The following is a 14,460-nucleotide window of genomic DNA, read 5'->3' as shown; positions in this document are numbered from 1 at the left end:
GCTGCATTATATAGGCTGCATACAAAGTGGGAAATCCTTAAAGCGTAATCTATACTTTTCACAACACAGACTCCATTTTAGTATGGCTCAAGAGTGTCTGTGTTGGCACATGGCAGCTAAGAGAGTGCCATCACCGGGAGAGAGCAGACCAACAATACATCTAAGGAGATAGGCTGCTGCTCTGTTCTCTCCCGTTCACGCTACGTGGCAACTTTACTTGCTGCCATGTATTGCGTAAGTTGTATGCAAATCAGGACCACTGTTTTGTTGCATGCAGTGTATACTGGTCTCTCCAGTGCATGCATTGGCGACCTTTTTAGTCATAGCTGTCATAGATGCACGATTTGCTTCATTACCAAATACAGCCCAAAATGGTGTCCTGCGCGACTTGCCAGGCTTCCCTAATCAGTGACACTTCTACTTTGATAAAATGCACAAGCTCCAGTTCATGAAAGCATTTCTAGGAGCTAAGGTTGTTTTGGTCAAATTTTTCTTTGTTTTGCCATTTCCTGAAAATTACCATTCTGAGGCTGAGGTAAAGTTTGCAGAGCAGGCTGGAGGTCAGATTGTATAACTTGCATTTAGAATGTGCCCATTTCACCTCATTGGTCATTTGTTCCCTTTTTTTCAGGAGCATCAATGGGGGTGGCAGAAGCAGAAACTATCCTGCATGCTGACTGCAATGGGCAGGAGGTGACTTGTGAAATCAGCCGCTACTTCGGTCGCAGTAAACCTAAGAAGATGAAACCTGAGCAGAAAGATGCAGGTTTTGAAAAGGTGGAGGCGGACCAGGATATGTCGAGGTTGGAGCGGAGCAACGTGGATCCCCAACAAGAAGAGACGGGGCCTTTACAGGAAGGGGCCGGACTTGAAAAGGAAGAGGCAAGGCCTCAGCTCAAAGAGGCGGGGCTTATGGAGGAAAAAACTGAAATCCTAAAGGAAGAGATGGGACTTGAACTGGAAGAGGGAGTGTTTGAAGAGAAGGAGCCAACCCATTCATCCTCTTGGTTCGTTTTTTACATTCAGGTTCCAAATGGAAATATTAGCATCACCATAGTGACGAAGACCGTGACAAATGACAACCAAAGTGATGGACAAACCAAACTTCATTCTCGACTGAAGGTGCCACTGAGTGACAATGGGAGAATACCAGTACTAGGTAATCATAGGTGACACAAGAATCCAACACAGTGCTACACCAAGGGCTAGAATGGCGGAGACGCAGAGCCCTAGCCAATACCCCTATTGAATAGGGACCTCCTACTCCTGGATAACAGGGAAATACAGTCTCTATGTCCGTTTAGTCTTGAGTTTTAACTCTCATATATGCACGCTGCTCTACCACGGGGCATGGCAGTAGGCGAGGCTCCTTCTCATTGAGAGAATGCAGGGCCTAAATTAAGAAAGACGTTTTACTATCCGTCGATTACACATAGTGGGCCCGATTCACAGAGTTAACGTAAGACAAAATCCAAAACTTACTACTTTTGGTATTCACAGAATGCACTTACTACTTTTGGTATTCACAGAATGCACTTACTACTTTTGGTATTCACAGAATGGATTTACGACTACTAACTTTACGTCCGCACTCGGGCTGGAAATTCCGGCCCGGAGGCGGGGCTTCCGGGCCGGTGGCGGAGATTTTGGCCATGGCTAAATCTCTGCCACTGGCCGGAATCCCCACCTCCGGGGCGGAAGCTCCGCCTCCGGCCCGGAAGCCCCGCCTCTGGGCCGGAATTTCCGGCCCGAGTGCGGACGTAAAGTTAGTAGTCGTAAATCCATTCTGTGAATACCAAAAGTAGTAAGTGCATTCTGTGAATACCAAAAGTAGTAAGTGCATTCTGTGAATACCAAAAGTAGTAAGTTTAGGATTTTGTCTTAAGTTAATTCTGTGAATCGGGCCCATAGTTCAATAAAAGTACAATTGGGTTTAAATACGCATAATGAGATAAAGTCCCTGAACACAAACATGCATTCTAACATGCATGTGTTAGAATAAGCTCTTGGTGAAATGGGAATTAAGTCTAGATGTTGATTTAGTCGTGGATGTTCCCCTTCTCATGCACACTGCTCCAGCATTAAAGCCTTCCCTTTGAGTCTGTTTCCATTTTCTGGGAACCAATGGAAATTCAGTCGCAATGCTCACTTAACGGCTGCTTACAAGTGCCCTGTAAAATTTAGATATGTGCTCTAACTCCATTTACCACACGTTGGAATTTCCGGAGCATGCGCTATTTTCTACATAGAGAATTTACAGGGTACATTAAAAATTAGCCCCTCACAAGTTCCTGCAGTCCAAACTTGATGCAATGTGCTGGAGAGAGGTCCAGTAATGAGTAGTCCATGTGGATTATGGTGCGGAAAGCATCAAAATTCACATGCTGTTCCCCATGTTGCAGGGTTGAACTCATAATAGCTGCTATTTATTAATCCATGTAAGTTTGGAACACTCCATTATCTCATTTTATTGAGTAGTTAGCTATTGACCCCATTCCAGGGCACTCATAATTGTGCCTTAGACTGTGTGTTCTCTCTTTGGTAAATGTTTCATTCACACATCTCTTTTTTTTTCTCCTAACCATCCCTGTCTCCTTTCCAGTGGACCTTAGCGTCTTGACCCGCACCCCTTCTCTCATCACTAGCATTGGGAACACGGTGAGGCTGGACTGCGGTCTGCTGTCCTCTAGCCTGGACGCGGCTGCTGTGGAGTGGAGGATCCAACACGAAGGCAGCGGTCGCACTGTTCTCGAGCATTCCCCGGGCGATGAATCCGGAAAATGGCCAGCTCGTTTGCAGATGGACCCACAGTTGCTGCTGGATTCGGGGGACGCCACCCTCATCATTGCAGATGTCGGGGTGAAGGATGAGGGGACATACATCTGCCTCATTACCACGCCTACGAGCCACGCTCAGCAGATCATTCATGTGTTTGTCCAAGGTGAGAAGCCACATGCCTGTCCTGAGCAAGGGGGTGGGTGTTCTGTCCATGTTAGTGTGGGTTTGGCCTAGCTGGAGAAGTAAAGCAGAGCTAGACAGTTCTTTCTGATTGCTACCAGAGCTCCCTTCCTACCCAGTGATTTCTTCAAGCTCGGCAAGGACTACCAAGGTGTCTCAAACGACCCCGGGCTGCTAGTTTGAAATGAGATCACATCCAAAGCTTTATTGCAGATGTTGGTAAATTAAGGTGTAAGCCAATGAAATAGAGCTTCACACAATGCCATGTCTCCAGTTCATAGTCATTTGTGAAACGAACATTGAGGTCCTAATGTTGAACTTTACAATGAGATCACATCCAAAGCTTTATTGCAGATGTTGGTAAATTAAGGTGTAAGCCAATGAAATAGAGCTTCACACAATGCCATGTCTCCAGTTCATAGTCATTTGTGAAACGAACATTGAGGTCCTAATGTTGAACTTTAAAAAAAGAGTTCATGTACTTGGTTAATTGGATCCCATGTTGAGTAAAAAAGAAACTGGCTAAGTTATAGTTACAAAGAAGTGTTAAGAGTAAATAAAAAAAAAAACTAATTTGGATGCAGATAGATCCACCCCGCCAATCAGGATGCAGGTGTGGTGTCTTAAAAAACATTTTGCCGATTACCTTAGAGGTGTCCAAAGTCTCTAAATGACTCTTGAGTGCAACATAGGAGCTTCAGCAGGATGGAGCACTGAGGCCCGACTTAGAAAACAACCTTCTTGAGCTGCTGTTGTTTATTCATAGGTCTGTCAGCTTGGGCTACGTTGGGAGTCAGTTTCTGTTGAAGATTTTCTTCTCGTCCGGTTTGCGTTTCAGATTTACAACTGTGGATTCTAAAGCGAACAAAAGGGGCTTAAGGTTCGGGTGACCAGATTTTGAGAAGCAAAATCAGGGACAGGTCAGACATTAACGTAGGACTAAAGCCCTCAGTCACACTTCTATATCTTGATTGTCCCGTTTTTTGTGTAGCCCTGTAAATGTGTGGCCATATATATGCCTGGCTTGTAAAGTTGTAAATGTGTGCATATTAACTACTGGCTGTGGTCACTAAGTTAATATAGTTTGTTCTGCTTTTCCATAGACGGAGCGTTTTCTGGTTTGCTAATAACTTTGGCCCTGGTTGTCACAAAACTTTCCCAAAAAATGTTCATGCACCTCAACTCATTCCTTGAAAGTTTTGTGGCCATTGGTCCAGCAGGGGCCGAGAAAAAAGAGAGGTCCCAAAAGGAAAAATCCCCATACATTTTTCATAGACTTCTTTAAGACGGGCTAGAGCAAAAACTGCTGAACTGAATTACACTAAATTCGACAGGAAGCTAGATCTAGGTCCTCAGATTGAGCTTTCTGTGACTTTGTGTAAATCCGTTCAGTAGTTTTTGAGATACTAAGAGTAAAAAATAAAATATAAAGTCCTGTGATTGCCTGAGGTGCCTGTTTTTCCCGTGAGCCTTCACACTCTTGCGGGAGCGTTAAGGCTCCAGCGAATCTTGCAACAGCAAGTTCTCTGATGATTGGCTGTGGCCGCCATTTCTGTTTACTGTGGAAAAATTGCAGGTGTTGTGGAAATGAAGTAGAAAAGAGGTTTAAGGGGGCTGCAGGAAGGCATCCTGTTCCCCTAGATTTGGATAGGAGGTCTCTAAGGGAAAACTGCTATGATGAAAATAAATGCATATTGGTATTTTTTAAAACAAATTACAATCTCATTGGACTCTAACAGGATTACGAATAGTAAAAAGGAGTAGGAGTTCTCAATACATTCTTGTAGTAGAAATGCATATAGTGGTCTTTGTTATTGAGAGGAAGTGTGTAAGACGTAAGTACTGTGATGAGTAGAAGGTTTATTCTTTAAAAAAAAAAAAGTTACGCTCTTGGGAGACTCACGCTGGATCGTGCAAAATAGACAGGGGTAGGTCATCTTTGATTACACTCTGGTATGTACACTTGTTACTGTAAAAAGAGTCTTATTGGAGCTGGTGTTTATCAAAGTCTACTATTCATGCCGATCAGCTTGGGAAGAGTTGTGAGTAGAGATAAGGCTCTTCCCACACCCTACTATGCACACCCATCATCCAAGAGAGGGGTCTCTGCACAGAGACCAGTCCCTCCAGAGACCATACTATGCACACCTATCATCCAATAGAGAGGTCTCAGCGGAGAGGCCAGTTCCTCCTCCTACATTACTACGCACACCCGTCATTCAAAAGAGAGGTGTCAGTGTAGATGCTAGTCCCTCCACACACAATACTATGTACACCCGTCATCTGAGTTGAGGGTCTAAAAGGAGAGCCCAGTCCCTCCGCACACCCATCATCTGAGAGAGGGGTCTGAAAGGAGAGGGCATTCCCTTCCCATACCTTAATACTTGCACCCGTCATCTGAGATAGAGGACTCAAAGGAGAGACCAGTCCATCCACACACCCTACTACACACACCCGGCATTTGAGAGAGAGGTCTCAAAGGAGAGGCCAGCCCCTCCCCATTCACTACTCTGCACACCCATCATCTGAGAGAGATGTCTCAAATTAGAGGCTAGTTGCTCCCCATACACCCTACTATGCACACTCTTCAGATTATTATTGTTACCCAACTCAATGGTACTCATTTAATCAACCTCAGAAGGATGAAAGGCTGAGTGGACCTGTTTGGATTTGAAACAGTGACCATGAGGTCGAACACAGGCCCATACAATGAACTCATAAGACCACTCAGCCACCAGACCCGGCATCTGAAACAGGGCTCACAAAGGAGAGGCCAGTTACTCCCGCACCCTACTGCGTACACCTATCATCTGTGAGAGGGGTCAAAAGGAGAGGCCAGTCCCTTCCTGCACCTTACTACGCATACCCATCATCCCAGAGAGGTTGTCTGAAAGGAGAGGCCAGTCCCTCCCCACACCCTACTACGCACACCCATCAATTGAGAGAGGGGTCTGAACTCAGCAAAGAGGCCAGTCCCTTCACACACCTTACTATGCACACTTGTCATCTGACAGGTTTGAAAAGAGAGGCCAATCCCTCCCCACATCCTACTACACTCACCTATCAACCAAGAGAGGGGTCTCAGCGGAGAGGCCAGTCCTTTCACACACCCTACTATGGCTATCCATCATCTGAGAGAGAAGTCTCAGCAGAGAGGCCATTCCCTCCCACAGACTACTGTACATACTGGTCACCCTGAAGAGAATTGTGGGCGGGCAGACGCCAGTTTCACCTTGCACTATATTATGTACTCCTGTTATACCCTGGAAAACTCTGAGCTGAGAGGCTACTTTCTCCACATACCCTAGTAGTGGGAACTATAAAGTGTAAGTACTGTAATGAAAGAAAGTGTAAAATCTATCCCCTGAAAAAATGTACATTCTTGTGAGACTCTCGCGAGATCATCAAAAGGTAGGGTGTAGTAGAGAAAATCTGTCTAAAGAGAGAGGTCTCAGCAGAGAGGCTTATGTGTTTGCACACTCTACTGCCCACACCCAGGATTACAGAACTGTTATCCATGAGATATATGCTAAGTGTTGAGCTCGCAAGACTCTTGCAAGAGTCTGAGAACTATTCAGGCAGAGGCAGGAGTTTGGGTGCTTCTGCTCTCACGAGAGTCCTGCAGTTGCCATCATCATAAAACAAGAATTAGAAATGCAATAGGTCTTGCATTTTTCTAAGTTAGAGCTATTGCCATAGCTCAACAGCTACCGGACAGAAATTGCCACTTTGCAGGTGCCGAACAGAGCATTGCTCCATGAGACGATGTTGATAGCCTACAAAATAAAAAGGCAGATCAGGATGACCAGGAGGAACCACGGACGTATTGGGATGGCCTACGCAAGCAAACAATGAGTGAAATCGCCTGGGCGTGACCCAAGCATGCAAAGGCGGGAGAATCAGACCCAATGCACCAATAAAAACCCCGTATTTCTAAATGGCACAACAACGGACAAATGGCAGTTCATGAGCATGCCAAAAGCCGATAGAGGAGATAACAACAGGTCTTACAGACAGTGCATGCGCGCTGCCTAGGCTCTAACTAAAAAGGGGTTATGTGACATGAAAGAATCATATAATGTAGCAATTGGGTTGCTTTGACAAGAGCCTTTGTGTTTATAGCGTGTAGTGTTCAGTTACACATAGAACTGGATACATTCCTTGATGTTGTTAGGGAAGATCCTGTTCCCTTCTGCAGTGAAGGGCACTTCATCTCACCTATAGACACTTGGCATATCAAAACAGATATTGTTATGGTATATGGAACCCATGCCACGGTCACAGAGAAATGCAGAAATTGTGTTATTGACATGTTTCTGTGGCTTTTGTATTTAGGCCAAAACTGTTTCGACCATTGCCATTTTTGCCTTTTTTGCTTTGACATATATTAGAATATACAAAGGCAGTGTGAGGAAATAAAAACATAAATTGTGAAAACATCTCCTTCATGTGGATTTCAAGTGCAGCTCCTGTGATAGTGCACTGTGGTGGCAATGACCTAAGCACAATCATCAGGTCTGGGTGCTCTCAATCCAGAATGCTCTGAACCATTGGTAACAAGTGATGCCACTTCATACTGCTATGATCATTCCAAGTGATGTCCAAGTTTTGAAATCCAATGCGAGTGAGTAAGCTCCAGGAGCAAGATAGTTATATGAGGAATGAAAATGTGGGAGGGTAGCAAAATTATAAATGTAATTAGTAGATTTTTGGCAGTTACAAAAGTAGATTAGGTTGTGATCAGCTGCTGATTGTATGGTGCAGTTACTTTACAACCAATACGAGCTTTTCTAGTGGGTGATTTTCAAATTTTGGTATGGTCTAGTGAGAATAAAGAAGGCAGCACTGCCCCGCCAGGCTCTCACGAGGGTCTCACAAACCCTCGCGAGAGGCTCACAAGGGCCACCGACTATGATAAGCTTTTCCTGGCTTTCACAAGAGTTTTTAAGAAGGAAAAAAGGGAAACATGCTGCAAAGAACATAGATAATTAAACTATAGGGTAGCTCTGAAAAGAGCTGCTTTTGTTAACGTCAATTTTTTGTGTGTTCTAACTTAGAATTTTTTTTTGTCTTTTTTTAAATTTTAGAATAGGGCAGAACTCAAATATACAAATTGGGGGTGGGGGGAGGGAGCAACAATATCAAATTTAAAAAGAAAAAAGAGGCAATTCTGGAAAAAATAACTTTAAAAAAATGTAAAAAACTACTGCCTATGGGGGCATTTGTGATCTTGGACAAGGTTGTCCTCTGCAGACCTGCTTGTCTCTGATGGAAAATAATCAGCTTACATACACAGTAAAAAGTGCTTTATTAAGATAAGCAGGGTTGTTACCTTCTTCAACACTCCTGTGGAGGCACGGTATCTCCAGGTTGAAATGAGGTGGAAGCCCCTGAAGAGTTGTCGAGCTCCTCAGCACAAACAAGCTAACTCTGCCCAAGCCGGTCTTTGTGGATGCAGAGACCTGAGCTGCCTCCACATTCCTGTGGTACTCATACTATACTGTTTGTTTCTACTCCCCCGGCTGAACTCCTTCTTGCAAAGTTTGCAGATGACATACTTTGCAGAGACCTTTTTGCCATCTGGCCTCATGTTAAAATATTGTCATACTCAAGACTCTTTGGTAGGCTGAGGTGGCTCAGGTGTTTCAACAGCACTAGGCTGCTCATCAGAATCTGATGAAGATATTTTTCAATTCCAAAACTAAAAGGCATACAGAGCAAGACAACAAGTTCTACCCACAGCAAACTTCAATAGTCAAATAAACCAAAAGGATGGAATTTACCTTTTGTAGATAGAGACAGCCATACGTTCCAATCACAGCTCTTGCTTGGTATGGGTGTCTTTTCCCAGACCTCTTGCGAGAGTCTTGCGAGAATCTCATGAGATTGTAAAAAATAAATAGCTTTTGTTTTTAAATAGCTTTTTATTGGCATTTATATAGAGATATGTACTTAACAACCCACATAATTTTTTATATAGAGCAAGATCTTACATACAGCAGTATTTATCGATTACCTCTTACATAATAACATTAAGGGGTTACTGCAAAGCAAAAAAAGGGTATATAAAACTATAATATCATACAGACGTCCAATTGCACATAAAATAAGTAGTTACATTAGCGGTAGGTCCTCTTTGTAAAAAGTACTAATAATTAACTAAAAATGTATTGCTTTATATATTGAATGGAACTATTCATCGCTTTTTCTAAATTAATCAACATCTCTAATGTCTTACTTTGTTCAGTATTACAAGAAAACACTGTTTAAGTTAATTCCAAATGTACAATCTTGCGAGATTCGAATAGGACGTACAGTCTCCTCGGAGTCCACACAGGAATTGTGTCTTCAACTTCCACAAGTGTCTCGCGAGAGTTATTAGTTTGTAATAAATAAATATAACAAACATATCTTAATGAGTCCCTTATTATAGATTACCATTAAACAATAACTGAAAACATAAAAAATAACTTTATATAATACTTTAAAACAAAATGTATAACAAAATGTATAACTCGCAAAAGCTGCTCACAAGCCTCTCGTGAGTATAACAAAACACCTTAAAAGTAGATTTACATAGTGAAACCTAATAATATACATTTATGAAAAAACTGGTCACTCTTTCAGAATTTTAATTATGACTTTAATGTAGACACAGATACGAAGGCTATGAAAAGTGTGGTATTAAAATAGTATTGAACTTCCTGAGAAGATGTCTTAATATAAGACTTGCAACAACTGAGGAGATGGGCAATCTCAACACAAATATTGTTGTATTACTCTGTTTTATACTCCGAAATAATTCTTTAGAAACAATTTGAAAACTGTGCACCCTTTTCTGTTATATTACAATACAAATGTCATTCCCTTTCAAAATAATGTCCCCATACAGGATATATTATTCAGTTATTCTACCATTGATACACTCCAAAAATAATCAATTTACTTAAACAAAATCTAAATTGCATGATACTGAGGCAGGATCGCTGATGTCCTATCTACTGTGGTGGGGAGGCCCATTGACAACTCACCACTGCCCATTCTGTTGGGTGTTCTGATGGGGGTGTGTGATGCCGGTGGATATAAGATTCTGGTGGGGATTGGAGTGGCATTGACAAAGAGAGATATTGCTAAAGGGTGGCAGCTGCCTTCTCATCCCCCACTTGATCCATGGAAACAGGTGATGGATTGGTGTGTAACACAGGAGAAGTTTGTATAGGAAGCCAGGGTATGCCTGAAAAAGCATGACAAGATATGAAGAAAATGGTTAGAGTACCATGGACTGCAGTGAGATATGTTTGGGGTGGGATGTAGAGATGTACTTAGTATGCCATTATTTTACCATATTGTTGTGCCTGTGGACATGTCGTGTGTTGTATGCTTCAAAAATCTATCAAATTTAGTTTATATAAAAAAAACTACAAATTCACTGAAAAAAAAGGTTAAACTTCTCAGTGACAACATTATTGTTTTGAACTAAATAAACACAACAATTCAGCAGTTATAGTTCGCAGCACTAACTATAACTTGGCCCCCCGCCATGCGCTGTTTACGGCCTTTTCAAATTTCCAAGTCAAACTACACCTCGGTATACTCTCTTTCCACCCATGCAGGACCGAGATCTCAACCCTCATTTTTTTTTTCACGCCTGCCAAGAATCCCTTTGTAAATTCATCGAAGACATTAAAAAGGTAAATGTGGTCATAAACGTACCTTTATGACCAAATTTACCTTTGTGAATAGGCCCCACTGTTTAATGAGTTAAAAACGCTAATTTGAAAGTTTCATGACAAATTTCACAGCCACCTTTACTGAACTGTTTGGGGCATATCCCTTTTAAAGATGAGAACAACTGGAATGATCAATGAAATCAGAGTGATGTATGACAAATTTTGTGTTTCCTTTCGTGAATTTCAAAAGTAAAATAAATGTTGTAAATTATATTATATAGGGGGGAGAACTAAGATATTGGAAAATGTATCAGCAACCTTGTTTTTATTCACAGATGTATTAAATACATGAATAGTACATGGATTCATACGGGCATTAGAAGACAACAATTTTCAATATAAAATAGGTTACACAATATAACAATGCATGGCCGGAAGGTTGATTGGCCGGATACCTTCACTCAACCCCTCTTTCATTAGTGTTAAATTGCTTGAGTGACATTAAAGGTGCCATTCAATCTCTCCTTGAGAAAAAGGAGGAAGGAATAAAGTAGCTACTCTTGACAATCTAGAATGGTAAAATAATTTAAAGATCTGCTTATTTGCAAGAGGAATCTGGAGTCAAATGTTGTGTTCAGGCCTTGTTATAGGCACAAGTATCTCTCAAGGTTCTTTCCCTCACATATTCTTGTCCAATTGACTTTTGATGCCTTCCATGGGACAGTTTCTGTTCTTTGTGCCATTGTGTGTTCAGCACTGTCTTTTCTCTTCTACAGAACCTCCAAGGGTCACACTCTCTGTCCTGCCTCACCCTGATGACCCAATCCCCAAAACTGTGCTCACCTGTGACATGATACGTTATTTCCCACTGGATGTTGAGGTGCATTGGACCAGAAATGTGCAACAGGCCGGTCTGAAAGATGCACTGAAGATTGCGGAGTCGTACTCCTCCAGCCACCGGCACAACCAGGATGGCACCTTGAGCATCAGCTCTTCCGTTGAGGTGCTTGAGTCAGACTTGGTTAAAGGTGGCTGGGACTACACCTGCAGCGTCAGCCACATATCGCTGAAGGAGCCAATCACAGCAAGAGTGTTGCTGGAGCCTAAAGGTAATTGAGCCTTATGACCCCATCACGCTCAGCCTAACTCCGATTGTGCCATACACACACATGCACACCACCAATGTCTTACATACTAATACACATATTAGCTAAGAGGGCTCTTCCTCACATCTGCAGTCATTCATTAATGAGGCTCTACTATGGATGCACCTCCCTTCCGAGCTACATTGCTCTACCATTTAGAGTAAGCCCATGATGAACCTACCTCTGTTTCTGCACTGGCGAGTGCTTAGTTTGTGCCGGTGTTTGCCGGTGCTCATCACAAGCACTTATTTGTCAACAATGCAATTTATTTCTAACTGTCTAGCACATGTTGGTGCTCTCCGTCTATTTTTGAGCACTGCAGATAAGCAGAGGGTTTAAAAATCACATTTATGCTAACATTAACATGATAACTCAGCCAGGCCATTGTTACTACTTTGGTGATGCAGAATTATACAAATTGTCACATGTGTTAGCTTGTGATGGTTAGTAAGTAACGGTGGTACTGGCATTTGACATCCCTGGCTGGTTATTCGAGTTCCAGTAGTTTCCCATGAAGTATCTGAGGCCCTTTCACTTATGTTTTGACAAATTAAGCACCAGCTCGTCCCCACTGATGCCGCGCAGCGCTGGAGAACATTCCTTTTCTACACACTGCAACACCAATAGCTCAGCATTAGGGGTGCCTCTTACGCTATACTCTGGCTCCACCTCTGGGACCCAGTCATGAGGGAACCTCACTCACCTCCTGCACTGTTCAGCCAATGGGTTTCCTCCCATTAAGGGGTCTCTGTTGCCATATGAAGTATTCCACCAAAAGACTACTCCCCAAGTGGAGCTTCATCTACACAAACTACTGCGTGAAAGGGACCCAGATCCTACAGTAACATGCCCATGACACCCTTCTACCAAAGTACACACACTGCCCCCCAAGCACACACCGCTCTATCCGCTGGTGGCCTCCTACCGAAATGTCACTTGTCTTTTTCCCGCCTTCACGTTGTGTATTTATTTCCTTCAGGAGCAACATATATTTGGGGAGCCTGCATCCTGTCCATCCTCCTCATGCTGGTTATTATCACCAGCTACATGATCTTCAAACTCAGGAACCAAGGTATGAAATCTGCTTATGCGACCAGCGAGCACTTGTAGGATAACCGTCCCCTAGCACGCCTACGGCATACACCGCAGTCCGCTCTCATACACGCCATCCCTCAAAGCAAGAACTCCTACATCACTCATCGAAACCCATTACAGTACACCTTACCTTCCAGCAGAAGTTGAAAGCCAGCACTCTCACAGCATTGCTCTCATCCAGTGCTTCAATAGAGTCCCCTGTAGCCAGGGCTCCTATGCAGTGCGCTGCATCCAGCACTCCTATTCTAGTCCCCAAAGGCCAGTGCTTGATAACCACTCTGCACATTCTGCAACAAATCATGCTGCTACACATCTGTGTTTGTAGGTCTCCCCAACTATGCAGCGCATGCGCTGCCTGTTGCAATACATATTGTGGGCTTACCAAGAACTTACAGGGGTTTAAGCTCACCCATTGATTACCATTGGTTGTCTTTCCTGTCACTAATGTAAGTGCTTAGTATTGCGCCTCCCGTGAAGCGTTCCCTCTTTACCATCACGTTCTATTCGCTGGCTTCTATGCTTCCACTGCTTGCTTTTTAAGTTCTCCATTAGAGTGCATGTTTTTTCAACTGTTGTCTTGGTGTACTTTTCTCTCTGTGGTGCCTCTGTTGTCCTGTGCCTCTCCTCCCCAACCCACTACCTTTGTGGCTTCCCTCACCCATAGCCTCCCCACCCGTTGCTTCGCCTCCCCACAACCTACTCTTCCCCCCACTGTCAGCTCGCCCATGTGCTTCCACCACGCTCTGTTTTTCTCTGACGCTTTGCTACGCCTACCCTTCCGTGCCCTCTGTGTTGCTTCTGTCCCCCTATGTTGCTTTAATCCCCTGTGTTGTTTTGGTCACCTACCAATGTTTCTTCCACCTTACCCTCTTTATAAATTTTTTTTTTTAAAAGGATTCTCCACGATCCAACTTGGATCACTCACCAAACAGAAAAAAGTGCCCACGTGATTTTGTAGACACGCACTGCGTAGAACTTGCACTTACGACACGACATCGGGGCTACATCAAAGGCTTTTTTGTTCTTCTTTAGCTATGCCTCACAGCTAAAACCCTTAGCCAAAGCCTATACACCCCAAAGGCAATTCTTGTTTTAAGCTAGAGTAGCCATGACTTTTCCCATAAGGCTATGAAAGCCGATCCTGCATGCACTCATTACACAGCTTGTAGTGCAGCTATGCTCTGCACTGTAAAAAAGAGCAAACAAAAGATGCAGCCCTCCCAGTCACCTTGTTAATTGACTCTCATCTTTTGCACAAGACTGCTTGGTCCCCATTCACTGCTCTCTCCATTCTGTAGCTTTCTCTATTCGGCCCTTTCTGTGTATAATGCCAACAAATGAAGTTATGCAATCATTGCTTTATTTGTAAAAACAAATGCAGGGACCCAAAGTTTTTTTTGTGTGGCCTGTTGCAGAATGCTGTGGCTGCCAGATCACAAAGCTGCGTGGTCTTGTTTCTACATCATGCCACTTTTCAGCCACCCTACTCGTCTTGTGTCTGTAGCTCACTCTTACAGGTTCCTTTTAATCTGTGCTTTCTTCCCTTCTCTCTGTTTTCCTCTCTTTCTCTTTTCTTCTTGTTTTTCAGTCTC

The 14,460-nt window shown here is 43.3% G+C and overlaps 1 protein-coding gene across 4 annotated transcripts in view; it reads left to right on the top strand.

Moving 5' to 3' along the window:
• Positions 1-14,460, top strand: part of TAPBPL (TAP binding protein like) — a 49,265-nt gene that overhangs the window by 16,529 nt on the left and 18,276 nt on the right. For all 4 annotated transcript variants that reach the window (XM_085619798.1, XM_085619800.1, XM_085619799.1 and 1 more), the window contains 4 exons: positions 632-1,159; positions 2,603-2,941; positions 11,405-11,737; positions 12,753-12,845. In XM_085619798.1, the coding sequence (XP_085475924.1) occupies positions 632-1,159; positions 2,603-2,941; positions 11,405-11,737; positions 12,753-12,845 (1,293 nt within the window). The remainder of the gene's footprint in view (positions 1-631; positions 1,160-2,602; positions 2,942-11,404; positions 11,738-12,752; positions 12,846-14,460) is intronic.

This window comes from Triturus cristatus, chromosome 7 (genome assembly GCF_964204655.1).
Source record: "Triturus cristatus chromosome 7, aTriCri1.1, whole genome shotgun sequence".
Classification (NCBI taxonomy): Eukaryota; Metazoa; Chordata; class Amphibia; order Caudata; family Salamandridae; genus Triturus; species Triturus cristatus.
The sequence above is the reverse complement of the archived record's forward strand: the minus strand, read 5'-3'. Positions and strand labels throughout refer to the sequence as shown.